At 39.9% G+C, this 13,414-nt stretch overlaps 1 protein-coding gene across 3 annotated transcripts in view; it reads right to left on the reverse strand.

Annotated features, from left to right (window-relative positions):
* Window positions 1–13,414, reverse strand: part of LOC106076379 (hydroxysteroid 11-beta-dehydrogenase 1-like protein) — a 55,150-nt gene that overhangs the window by 26,637 nt on the left and 15,099 nt on the right. The window contains exon 1 of one of the 3 annotated variants that reach the window (XM_056016885.1): window positions 10,746–11,528. The exons of 1 other annotated variant lie outside the window; for it this stretch is intronic. Coding sequence is in view for 1 of the 2 variants with exons in the window: in XM_056016881.1 (XP_055872856.1) it covers window positions 10,728–10,747 (20 nt within the window). In the remaining variant the exon portion in view is untranslated. Of the gene's footprint in view, window positions 1–10,727; window positions 11,529–13,414 lie in introns of those variants that run through there. One more of the 3 variants, XM_056016881.1, reaches the window with a different exon arrangement.

Raw genomic sequence — 13,414 nt, forward strand, 5'->3', positions numbered from 1 at the left:
GACGAAGAGTGAAATGTAGAGCTACGTTTTTGAAGTCCTTTTTTTATTCATAAAATTCAAATTTAAACTAATTAAAATAATAGTTAATATATGTTACATACAGTCATCAATCAAACTGGAAAAGTTTTATTTTTAAATGTTTTCAAGGTGACAATTTGTTTCTACGGAGATTATATTTCATTTACGGAATTTGTTATTTACTTATTTATTTATTTTTGTGTGGATTTCTTGATCTATAATAATAAAAGCTTGTCTTCGAGTCCGAAGATTAATGAGGAATGCAGTATTTCCAGTGGATACGCACCCCTGCTGTGACCTACATATTTTGCCACATCTTCCGGTGGACGGTTAAGATTTTGCCGTCTGCGTCTGTCCTCGTCAGCGGATTGATCTATAATAAATACTCATCAAATGGCCCAAATGGAGAAAAAAATAGTTCCTTAGTCCATTGCACCTGGTGAGCTCTCTGATAGCTACAGAGCAGAAAGGTGAGAACTAGCAGCTACCATACTAGCCAAGTACCCCACACAGTCACTTTGTCTTCAAAAGCGTGGAAAACTCTGATTCCTCCTATCTAAAATGACTCAAGACAACACTTATTCAATGGATACCAGAACATATTGAACTAGAAGGAAATGAGAAGGCTGACACACTCGCCAAGAGTGGCAGAACAAAGACACAATTAAACATTGCACTCTATACAGAAGAAATGAAGAAACTAATTGTGAATAAAATAAATGAGAAATGGACAAGCTCTTGTCCGAATCACAAGAAAGATGACGCCTATTATAATCTATCCCGACAAGATCAACGTCTAATTTATTCACATAAAAACCAAGCACATCAGAATGAGACAACATATGTTCCGGAAGCTCAAAATTAGAACTAGTGAAATCTGCTCATGTGGGGTGTCACCAGAGAATGCTGACCATGTCCTTCAAAACAAAATCTAACACTATACTCAGAAAGACACAAAGATAAAGTCACATTCCTCATTCCATATGCTAGGACAAATTTGTACAAATACTCCTTCTTCCCTAGTGCTAATAGAGAATGGAAAGGGTTGCCTGAGCCAGCCAGGAAAACCAGTGACTTGGCAGAATTTAAGTCATTGGTTAATATGCATGACTAGATGCATGACGCGTAGGACGTAATCATCTTCCTTTTTGAAATAACGTCTGTATTATATTCGATAAGAAACTGCTTTCTTCATCACAAGACCTGAACAAGCAATTAAGATATTTAAATAGAGTAATTTAATTAAGTACAACAATTTTTCATTCGAGCAGCAGGAAACACATTTAAAGTTACAAATCATAAATGTGTGTATTAAATAATTCCATGAACGGAATATCGAAATTAAAGTCACGGCCTGCCGAAATGAGATTCATTATCGTAGACCCTTGTGCACATCTCATAGACCCCCAATTCACTTGTTCACTTTCGTAGCCCCCTTGGAAGTCTTCGTAGACCCATGGGGGTCTATATAGATCACTTTGGGAATCATTGATCTACATCCTAGTCCAAACCTCCAGCAGGACGACGGGGGATGGCAGCGGGCAGGGTCTGAACCATGGAGTCGACCGGACGACCATCCAACAGATGACCAGGTAGCCAACAAGTAATACCGAAAGAAAAGAAGATTCACATCATTGTGACACCAGAAACAGAATTTAAGAACAAGAAATATGCAAAGATTTATTAAGTTAAATAATTTCATAATTTGAAACATTGAAATTTATATAGTCAACGTTTTCTTACCGTGGTAACAGGTAATGTAGGCCCCTATCAGTTGTGGGCCTCCGGTGCAATGAGCCTTTTGCTCCATGGTTGCTACGCCATTGTTCTTACCCCTTCTTCCTATCCCTTTCTCATCTTTTTCACCTCTCTTCTCTTCCTAAGTCATTCTCTCTCTCGGTCTCTCTCACGCTGCCACTGCGTCATAATGTGTTTACCCATTTCTTCATTTTAATCATCGCAATCCTTTTTACTTTTTTTTGTTTTCCCCCTCTCTCTCTCTCTCTTTCACTCTCTCTTTCTCTCTCTCTTCCACCATCTCTCTTCCTCTCTCTCTTTCTCTCTCTCTCTTCCACTATCTCTCTCTTTTTTTTCTCTCTCTCTTCCTCTCTTTCTTTCTCTCTCTCTCTCTCTTTCTCTCTCTCGTCCTCTCTCTCTCTCTTCCTCTCTTTCTCTCTCTCTCTTCCTCTCTCTCTCTTCATTTCTCTCTTTTTTTTTCTCTCTCTTTTTTTCTCTCTCTCTTTCTCTCTCTCTCTTCTCTCTCTCGTCCTCTCTCTCTCTCTTCCTCTCTCTCTTTCTCTCTTTCTTTCTCTCTCTTCCTCTCTCTCTCTTCATTTCTCTCTTTTTTTTCTCTCTCTTTTTTTCTCTCTCTCTTTCTCTCTCTCTCTTCCTCTCTCTACATCTCTTTCGTCCTCTCTCTCTCTTCCTTTCTCTCTCTCTTTCTCTCTCTATCTTCCTCTCTCTCTTCCCCTCTCTCTCTCTTTCTCTCTGTCTTTCTCTCTCTCTTCCTCTCTCTCTTTCTCTCTCTCTTCCTCTCTCTCTCTTTCTCTCTTCCTCTCTCTCTTCCTCTCTCTCTCTCTCTTTCTCTCTTCCTCTCTCTCTTCCTCTCTCTCTCTTTCTCTCTCTCTCTTTCTCTCTCTCTCTCTCTCTCTCTCTCTCCTATTCTCTCCCCCCCCCCAAGTCACTCCAATTCTTCAATCTTTCTATTTTTCCAACTCTTGTTTGTACTTCGCCAAAGATTATCGAGTAGACGTCCATCTCGCCTTGTGTCTGATCTCACAGATGTAATCATAGTCTCGTGTTACAGAATTGATCACCGCAGGTCATCGTGAAATGAGAGCGGAGGGGGGAGGGGGAAAGGAAGGAGGCAGACATTGGGTGCTCTCAGTTACAGAGACAATCTCTAGTCCAATGTTGACCACCAATCTTCCCCCTCTACCACAAAAGTGGTCATCATCGAAACACGGTGGACGAACTATACAGATAGACCTTCAATATACCCAGAGATGAAAGCAAACTTAGGCTAAATATAACTCAACTAGAACAAAACTAGAATAACGTTGGTTGGTGGCTGAGTAGTGAAAAGCTTAGCCTCCGAACCGACCGGGGGGGGGGGGGGTCTAAGGTTCGATTCTTAGTGGAGACTGTGATTTTAAATTTCAAAACTTTTGAGGACGTGCCTGGGGAAGTAAAGGCGGTGGGTCGCACTGCAGGTCACTTAACAACCTCATTAACCATTTGCCCCAGAAACAGATGAGCTTTGCATCATCTGACCCATAGATCACAAGGTATGAAAAAGGTTACTTTTTACAACTCTGTCTGTCTGGTAAGAAGTCTTTACACCTTATTTCTCCCACATCCAATCTCAGATTAAGCTGAAATTTGGCACTATTATTTCTTCTACCCAACAACACAAGAAACAATAAACAAAATTAACCAATTAACTATTTTCTTTTTGGTATCTTGAACAAGAGAAAGAAATTGTACTTGACTGATTAGGTGGTATAAGTTGATAAGTCCCCTTGAGGATTCTTGAGCCCCGAGTGAACATTTTTTTATGCATTTAAAAAAAAAAGATCATGTAAACATTTATCAAGATACCCACTTCTTCCCTCCACAACTGGTCCAGACAAGTGACAGGATTTATAGCGCATTAACAAACTAAAAGCTAAACAAAAACAATAGGTCAAAATATTTCAAATCGCACAGATTTATCATGTCTTCATTAACAGTATGCGATATTACACTGCTGATCCAGACTAATGGATATTACACTGCTGATCCAGACTAATGGATATTACACTATTATAAGCTTTGTTTTTAGATAACTATTTTGTTACTACGTTTTTCTTGTTACTTTATACCAACGTTATATAACAAGTATAACAATCTTATATAACGTTATATAACAAGATTACATAATATGAATGAAAGGTGCTCCTCCCACGTGATCGAACATACGGTGCACACATATATGTTCATTTTCGATTGGAAAAGATGATTACACTCAAAGACAAGATGGGTAACAATGGTATAAATCCGTTGTGTAAGTAGCTCAATAGGGTCACACACGCGTCAGTTATAATATTGACTTCGCCATACATTTCAGTTATAGCGGTAGTTTACACATTATGCACAGGGGAGACAAAGAATAAACAGCCAGACAAAGCATATAAGTCTAGTCCTAGCTCGTAGGTCTACAAAGCACAGGGCTAGATGCTACCCGTTCCCCACGGACACACCTACAGAGACGTGAATGAATCAATTGGATGTCTTTTATCATCATTAATTTTTTTTTTAAATAAAAAAAAGTTTCCTTTTTTTTTTTTTTTTTTTAAGATCTTTCGATGTATAGGTCAGTTGATGTAAAGGTCATCTGTTTCTATGGTCGACGGGTGTTATATGCGGCCAGCACAATTACTGTCAACTACCGAACACCTTTGCGTTACCCAACTAGTGTCAAGTGCCCATTAGGGTTGGGTAGACCCATGGGCGTCCTCAAAATCCCGAAATTAAAATCACAGTCTTATATATATATATATATATAAGCCAAATCCGTGGCTAACTCACAGATCACTAGTTCTCCCAATGAGAGGAGTGGATAAAAAAAATACTTTTGACCTGTTATTACCCCCACTTGGAACAACCTAACTCGTTTCAAGATCTTTACGACTAAATAATGACGTGATTATGCTTATTTATTGGAAGATTGTATTAGGCATACGACTTTGTTGTTTTTTTCCACCAGTTTCTGTTTTTTAGTTTTGGACGAGTTAGTGTTTAACCAGCTGAATAAAGGTGATAAGACTAGAACTATGTGAAAGTTAAACATTAATTTTTTTAGTGTTACATTTCGCGCTAATGAGAATAAAAACAACAATTACATCATGAACCCAATGTTACCATCACCACACTATAAGTAAAGAAATCAGCAAGTCATGGAACTGTTTGATGTGCTATACAGCCGACTGTTTGCCTCACTTATAGTGTGTTTATAGATAGAGGGGCTGATAGTTTGTTCCATATTGAGATCAAAGGCGTTTCCTTCAAGCGAGAAGACACGTAGCCTAGCCCGGGCGCACGGCCACTATAAAGTATTAGTCCGTATTACTCGGTCCACTGATTCAGCCCAGTTTCTCACGCTTGCTTACACATATGGGACACCTTAGTAAATTCAGACATTCTAGCGTTCACCAAAACTGAGGGGGGGGGGGGGGAAGGGGAGTTGAAACACACACAGGAGCACACGAAAACACACGCACGCACACACTACTACGCGAATATATTTCTTTTTTTTCCCTAGTATTTCTAGTTTCAGTCACAATTCCATGTCACCATTAGTACTTAGAGTGCCCGTTATTACATTAGAGTTATAAGCTATAATGCATGTATATCTCACTGGAAATGTCATAAATGTTAATAAATAGTAATTTTTTCTATACTTATTAACAAATAAATATTAACATTTAAAGTTTTCTATTAACGAATGTTTCAAGCAATGTTTTCCTAACTGTTATAATCTAGTGTAATAGTGTCACAAGAAACGATCAGTCATCTAAAATGTTTCTCTCTCTCCCTCTCTCTCTCTCTATGTAGTCACCCCCATCACTGGTCATAATGTGATTTTAATGGGCTTTGATTTGCATACCATCTGCTTGCGAGAAAAATGTGTAAAATGTTTTACATGTTTCTGATGTTCCTTCAGAGTTGAAGATAGTTTACTTCCTAGTCCAGACCTCCCGCAGGACGACGGGGGATGGGAGCGGGCAGGGTTTGAACCCTGGACCATCGATAAATCCAAAGGGGCAGTCCAGCGCGCCAACCGCACGACCAGGCAGCCAATGAAGTCTATGCACTTCACCAATCTGCTAGTTCTTCCTCCATCCCTGCCAGACCCTCTATGCCTTTCTATGCCATCCGCAAAATACAAGCTAGTCATTCTTCTTTCTCCCATGCTTAGCGTACGTTCGTAACATTCAAGAGCACCTCTATTTTCTTTCAAAGAAGATCATTAAAAGTATTGGCTAAAGTGTACAGGGATGTCTCACTCCAACTGTGCTTTTTAAACAAGTTCCCAGTGTTAATCTTGAGGTACACTCCACTAGTGGCCTGCTTTTAAAGATTCTGGATTACTTGCTATGTTTTTATATTCTACTTTTCCGCTGTCGCCCAGAGTGCCACATGCCAGTCTCGAAGAAAGTTTTCTTGAAATCAACAAAGACGTGAAAGAGGTTCTGTTGGTGTTGGATGTATTTCGCACAAAGAAGTCTCAAGTTTAGGATTTGTTCTGCTTTGCTGTGATCCTGTCGAAAACCCGCTTGTTCCTCAGATATAACTTTGTCTGCTAACGGTTTTAGGTCAATTAGTAAATATATTATTTCTTTTAAAAGACAATGGCTGGTTTTAATGAAAACTAAACTTAAAAAAAAACTACTCATAAGCTGAAGTAAACTAGAACTGTACTGTCGAACAACAGAGCCCAAAATATTATATTGTCCTAAACTAGTAGCTCACAAGCTTTTTCGGCCTAAGGGCCATATTTATTTCCGACACCTGTGTCACTGTTGCTCTAAATAATCGAAGAGTCCCAACAGAACCGATTATCAGAGGTTTCATTTTGCGATATCGCAGAAGTTTTACCACTAGCGCTGCATGACGGGCTGGATATGGCCTCCGGGACGTAGATTGGGAGCTACTGGCCTAAAGGAATTAGTGAAAATTCCAGCATCCCTTTTAACTTTTATGTTAGATCCACTGCATTCAATAGTTTGAGAAGCGTTCTTGTCTTGGGGTTATAGATTAGAAATATAAATAGAGGAGGGTTAGTGACTATATTGATCTGGATCAGTGAATTGATTCAGCCAAGATGCTGTAAGCTTGGCCCAGCTACTGTTTAAAAGATTGATTCGTGTGATAAAGAAATGTAGTTGATGACCTCCGTCTATTTCATAACCTCGGCTTGTTCTCAAAATCTAAATCTCGAGAGTTGCGTCATGACTGCATTAGCATGTACGTGAAAGAGATAGTGTGCGGTTGGTGGATCGCAATTTCAGGGCCGGTTTAGATGATCTAAAAGCCTGGAGCAGACTCCATAAAACAATTTTTTTTTTAAATCCTAAGGTGTTTTGGATGAAACAATTCTTGTAGACATCGTTTTCTGTTCATTTCAATGTGATGATCTTGGTTTAAAAGGTGCAATAAATGTCCAAACCACAACAAAGATCAGACGCCTCTACGCCATCCTTCCAATTTTAGGCACTGGGAACTGGTTCTGGGGGGAAGGGGAAGCATAGACGGCCTTTGAGGGGTGGATAGTGGGGCAACCGCCCCTTGTCTCTCACCTAAGGAGTCCTCACTATAAAGAGAATTTGTTGTTACCTTCATTCCACTGAACGAATATTCGGGAGCCCTGATACTGGCCCAGGGCGCACACTGATAAGGCCGTCTCTAAGGGGGGCATTGCTAGTGGCGTTCTTGGAGTACACGTTACTTGATGTTCTAGGGGGCGTGTTGTATGATGTGCTAGAGAAGGCCCTTTGGATGATTCGCTAGGGAATGGGTTTGGGCTATAAGATATGATAGGGAGCAATGGCTAGGGAATGGGTTTTGGGCTAAAAGATATGATAGGGAGCAATGGCTAGGGAATGTGTTTTGGGCTAGAAGATATTATAGGGGGCAATGGCTAGGTAATGGGATTGGGTTTGAATATATGATAGGGGGCAATGGCCAAGGAATGGGTTAGGGCTAGAAGATATGATAGGCAATGGCTAGGGAATGGGTTTAGCCTAAAAGATATGATAGGGGCAATAGTTAGGGAATGGGTTAGGGCTAGAAGATATGATAGGCAATGGCTAGGGAATGGGTTTGGGCTAGAAGATATGATAGGGGGCAATGGCTAGGGAATGGGTTTAGGCTAGAAGATATGATAGGGGGCAATGGCCAAGGAATGGGTTTGGGCTAGAAGATATGATAGGGGGCAATGGCTAGGGAATGGGTTTAGGCTAGAAGATATGATAGGGGGCAATGGCTAGGGAATGGGTTTAGGCTAGAAGATATGATAGGGGGCAATGGCTAGGGAATGGGTTTAGGCTAAAAGATATGATAGGGGGCAATGGCTAGGGAATGGGTTTAGGCTAGAAGATATGATAGGGGGCAATGGCCAAGGAATGGGTTTAGGCTAGAAGATATGATAGGGAGCAATGGCTAGGGAATGGGTTTAGGCTAGAAGATATGATAGGGGGCAATGGCTAGGGAATGGGTTTAGGCTAGAAGATATGATAGGGGGCAATGGCCAAGGAATGGGTTTAGGCTAGAAGATCTGATAGGGGGCAATGGCTAGGGAATGGGTTTAGGCTAGAAGATATGATAGGGGGCAATGGCTAGGGAATGGGTTTAGGCTAGAAGATATGATAGGGGGCAATGGCCAAGGAATGGGTTTAGGCTAGAAGATATGATAGGGGGCAATGGCTAGGGAATGGGTTTAGGCTAGAAGATATGATAGGGGGCAATGGCTAGGGAATGGGTTTAGGCTAGAAGATATGATAGGGGGCAATGGCTAGGGAATGGGTTTAGGCTAGAAGATATGATAGGGGGCAATGGCCAAGGAATGGGTTTGGGTTAGAAGATATGATAGGGGGCAATGGCTAGGGAATGGGTTTGGGCTAGAAGATATGATAGGGGGCAATGGCTAGGGAATGGGTTTAGGCAAGAAGATATGATAGGGGGCAATGGCTAGGGAATGGGTTTAGGCAAGAAGATATGATAGGGGGCAATGGCTAGGGAATGGGTTTGGGTTAGAAGATATGATAGGGGGCAATGGCTAGGGAATGGGTTTGGGTTAGAAGATATGATAGGGGGCAATGGCTAGGGAATGGGTTTGGGTTAGAAGATATGATAGGGGGCAATGGCTAGGGAATGTTACGAAGGGGAAAGAAGATATGATACGGGGGGGGGGGGAGCACTTGCTAGGAAATACGCTAGGGATGTAAAGACAAGCTGATAATAGCGGGACGTTTGGAAACAACCCTAACACTGTACATGCGGGGGCCGGGGGGGGGGGTCTTCATTAGGTTCAGGGGCGATGGGTGGTGGTCCAGGTCACGTAACGTCCCTGAATCAAATTCGTTTCTGGCGTCAAAAGAAAATGTATTGAAAAGTACAATGAATCAGAAAATATAAAATATAGTTTTAAAAGGATTAAATAAGGGGAAAATACGCAAAAAAAACGGCTATATATAAAAACTTCAAGATGTACCATCCTTTTTCTATATAAAACAAAATTAATCCATTACCACTAATCATTAATAAGTTAGTTATCATTGCGATTGATTCGTGTGTCGTCATAGACAATAAACAATTGTGCGAAGTTTCAACTTGATCCGAGAATAGAAAGTGGGAGAAATAATGTGCACAAAATTTGTACCAGATGGACAGAGTGAGTAGATATAAGCATTGTTATAGCATAATAACATAGTGGCACATTCTGAATTTATGTTAATTTTGAATACCTCTTTAACATTCCAAATCTTACTAATGTTCCTTCTTCCCTAGTGCTATTAGAGCATAGCTCATTCAGCAAAAGCCAGCCAGGAAAACCAGTGACTTGGCAGAATTTAAGTCATTGGTTAACATGCATGACTGAATGCATGACGCGTAGGACTTAATCTTCTTCTTTTTTTTTTGAAGCAACGTCTGTATTGTATAAGGTAAGAAGATAAGATGTGTTAGATGCCTTTAAATATAATTAAATTGAAGAAATCTAGCTTTTGTATTGAAGGACTAGAAAGGGACTTTACTGAAACACTGATTGATTCATGTAATTTTAAAATAGACAAACAAATATATAAAGAAACCTGTGGGGGCCAAAGAAATGAAGTCTGTGCCATTTGACGTCTCGAGGGACTTCTCATCATGTGACTAAAGTGTGAAGTATTACGCCAATATTCTCAAGATACTTTTTGTATTGTCACAGCGTTATTATGGAGAGAAATTATCGTAGATTTACATACATGGCGGAAAAGCTATAAAACAGCTAGATTATTGATGTATCCGGCGTAAACACTAAGCAAGTGTCGAAAAGCTCATTTAATTAGTTACATGATAACTTTTAAAGGTATATGATAATTCTATTATTATAGCTTTTATATAGCGCTACTTTCATGCTTATAGCATGCTCAGAGCGCTTTTGGTCCAATCTCATTTGTGGACAAGTGGGGGGGGGGGGGGAGGGGTATCTAGGAGTTGGTTTTCCGTGCTGCCTTTAGGCTCAGTAAACACAACTCTGCCCGAGCCCCCTTCTAGGTATCCAAGCCAAGTCAAGTACAAGCCTCTCTTGGACTCTCGACCACGCTTCCCATGATTATATTTTAAAGGTACATGATCATGTTTGTGCTTTTTGTAGCACCGCAGAATCAAATTCCCTTCCGTCTTTTAGCACAACATAATTTCAATATGGAAGAAACATTAGACTTTCACCCGTGACTTAAAACCTATTTAAAAACTAATGGAGACTGTCACCATAAGCTAAACTATGTAAAGGTCCCTAAATTGAACGTCACTGTTACCAACTAAATAAAAAAAAAAAAGACTCGAGCTCTAATTTTACACTATCTAAAGTCGTGGTTTTTTATCTTCGTATAAAATCTACTATATAACTGCTAGTTAGGGAGATCTCTCTGTTTCAACACAAACTTATAAAAGCAGTGAATTACCTTGTCATGTTCACGTACATTTCTGTGAGGCTCCTAAAGACTCTTTTATCGCAACTCAAAATACATCTTGAACCAAAAAATAATAATTCTTTATCCAGAAATGAACACTGATTTCCACTGAATTGTTATGTGACGTCCCTGAATGACGTCTCTGAATGACGTCTCCAAATGATGTATTCCCATGAAGTCTATGTACGATGCCTTTGTAAGTGTATGTTTGCACGCCCTGCACTTGTAGAAATGATGTACGAAGAAATATATAGCCCGGGTCAAGTTGACAGGAAATCGCTAAGAGACTCTTCAAAGATGCACGTTAGTTGGCAGCACGCCACCAGCTATTCGCACTTCAAGCCAGAGTTGGCAACACAACAAAAAAGTATTTATATGCTACTCCAAACTTAATGAACACTTACAAATCGGATATAATACGTTCTCAATATGTATATGAAACATAAGAAACTTTATCACAGAAGTAGAGCGTTGTTGTTGTTTTTTAACTCCAATGTTTTACATTGTAGGCTAATGAGATTTGTCGATGAACCAGCGAGAAATTAATCTGCCAACTCTCACTAAGATATTGATCTAACTGATAGTTGTGATACATAGATTTTCCCCCCCCCCCCAAGTTGACTATGTTGACAGCTTGCAAAGTTTCCAAGGTAGAATGATCACAAACACAATGGGGATCTTTAGATCACGCAAACGGACCAGTAATGCCGTTAAATATCGTCAGGAGAGTATCCCCTTATTGAATGTGACTCGCGTGTCATGTCACGAAGTGTAGTCCTTGACATGTCAGTGGGACTACTGACACTGACAACAATCTTCTTTTCCCTCGGCGAAATAAAAAAAAAAAAAAAAGCCTCGACACATATTTGTCAAGAGAGACAGCATCCGATTTGTGTGGTTGGGTGACTTGGAAAACAGGGCGAGGGGAAAGGGGAGGGGGGCTGTGTAAGGGAAGAAAAAAAGGGGGGGGGGCTGCTTTGTTGAAAACGACACGCTCTTCTTTAATATCTAAGGACGAAAGGGTCCGGTCGATATAGAATTTTTTTTTAAAGGCGTTTCCTGAAGGTGGGCTCAAATTTAATACAAATTTATCAACGGCCTTGAACAATCAACTATTTGCTTTAATTGATAAAAGACACATTGGTAACATTTTATGACTAGCTGCCCGCACTGATCTCATCACATCAAAGGATATCCCATGATTCAATACAGATTAACTTGTAGGAAGTTATATACAGTGAAATCCAGTTATTAGGAGCACATCGGGACTCAATAGGTTTGGTCCTAATAAGGAGCTGGTTCGATTACACGAATGTAGGCTTACATTATTGTAAAAGACGGAGCCGGTTGTAGTGTATTCAATGTTTTCAAACCTTTAAAGCCACTGTACATACAAGAACTACTGTTGCTTACAAGCTTTATCAAATTTGAATTTTTGAAAAATTTAACCTGAACGAGTTTACTAATTTTTTTTCAAGATATTGTAGGTACTCAGCATGCGAATTATACTTTAAGACGTACAATATACAAACGACTTCTTTTAAAGCTGATGACTTTGTGTAAGAGCCATTACGCCAATGTATTTATTGACTCAGAATCTATCAAATTCTACTTCGGTGATCTGGAGCCAAACCACAAAGCGTTCAAAGGCGGTTGTCTGGACTAGAATACTGGATCTAGATACGGATATGGTATAGAACAGTGTTTCCCAAAGTGAGGTACGCGTACCCCAGGGGTTCGGGGAAGAATTTTGAGGGGGGGGGGGACGTGTTGTACCTCATTAACTATGCTGATTTTTTTTTAAATACTCATTTATTATGTTCTGTTAATAAATTAAAGGGCGGTTTGGGGTGGGGGACGACGGGTACCCAGCTTTACACAAATTATAAAAGGGGTACACAGAGGTCAAAAGTTTGGGAAACACTGATATAGAAGATTCTAGTTTGGCTTGGCTAATGATTTGTACATAAGACGGTGTCATAAATATTTCAGATTGTCTATTTGTTTATTATACACTGTACTGAATACATGCAGGAATTTTAACTGGCTTCTGTTCAAGATATAGATCTCCAGACCAAATTCAATTTTAAGATGATTATACTTTGATAAATTATAACTGTCAAACCTGAATATTCCCAGTGTGGCCAATTAGCTAGTATCCCCCTTCCCCCACAAAAAAAAACATATATAAACTGTCACATTTTTAGGAAAATCGTTAGAGCCGTTTTCGAGATTCGTGTCCACGCACCTATGAAGAGTTTGCAAGCTAATAAACGAGAAAAGGCAATACGTTCTTTATAGCGATTATATTGCTCTTAATGGCTAATAAATGTTAGATATAACTTAAAACACATCAACTGTCATATAGCTAGGAAAATCTCTAGAGCCTTTTTCGAGAACCGTGTTCGACCAGATTTTAGGTTTTGCCCAGGGAGTTTTGTCTACCTATTCGGAATATGCGACTTCCATAGATGTATTGCAAAATAAATTTTTACTAGATTCCAGTTAACATTTGAAGAAATTTGTCAAAGTGCTTGGACCCAATCACCACAAACATCTAATACTTCACATTCGTTCATATAGGCGGACAGCATCATACGCATATAATGGGCCTCATTTCGGTGTTTTAGGATGGGTCAGCATAAGCGGCTGGTCACATTACCCAGATTCACCAGCAA

Source organism: Biomphalaria glabrata, chromosome 18 (assembly GCF_947242115.1).
Source record: "Biomphalaria glabrata chromosome 18, xgBioGlab47.1, whole genome shotgun sequence".
NCBI lineage: Eukaryota > Metazoa > Mollusca > Gastropoda > Planorbidae > Biomphalaria > Biomphalaria glabrata.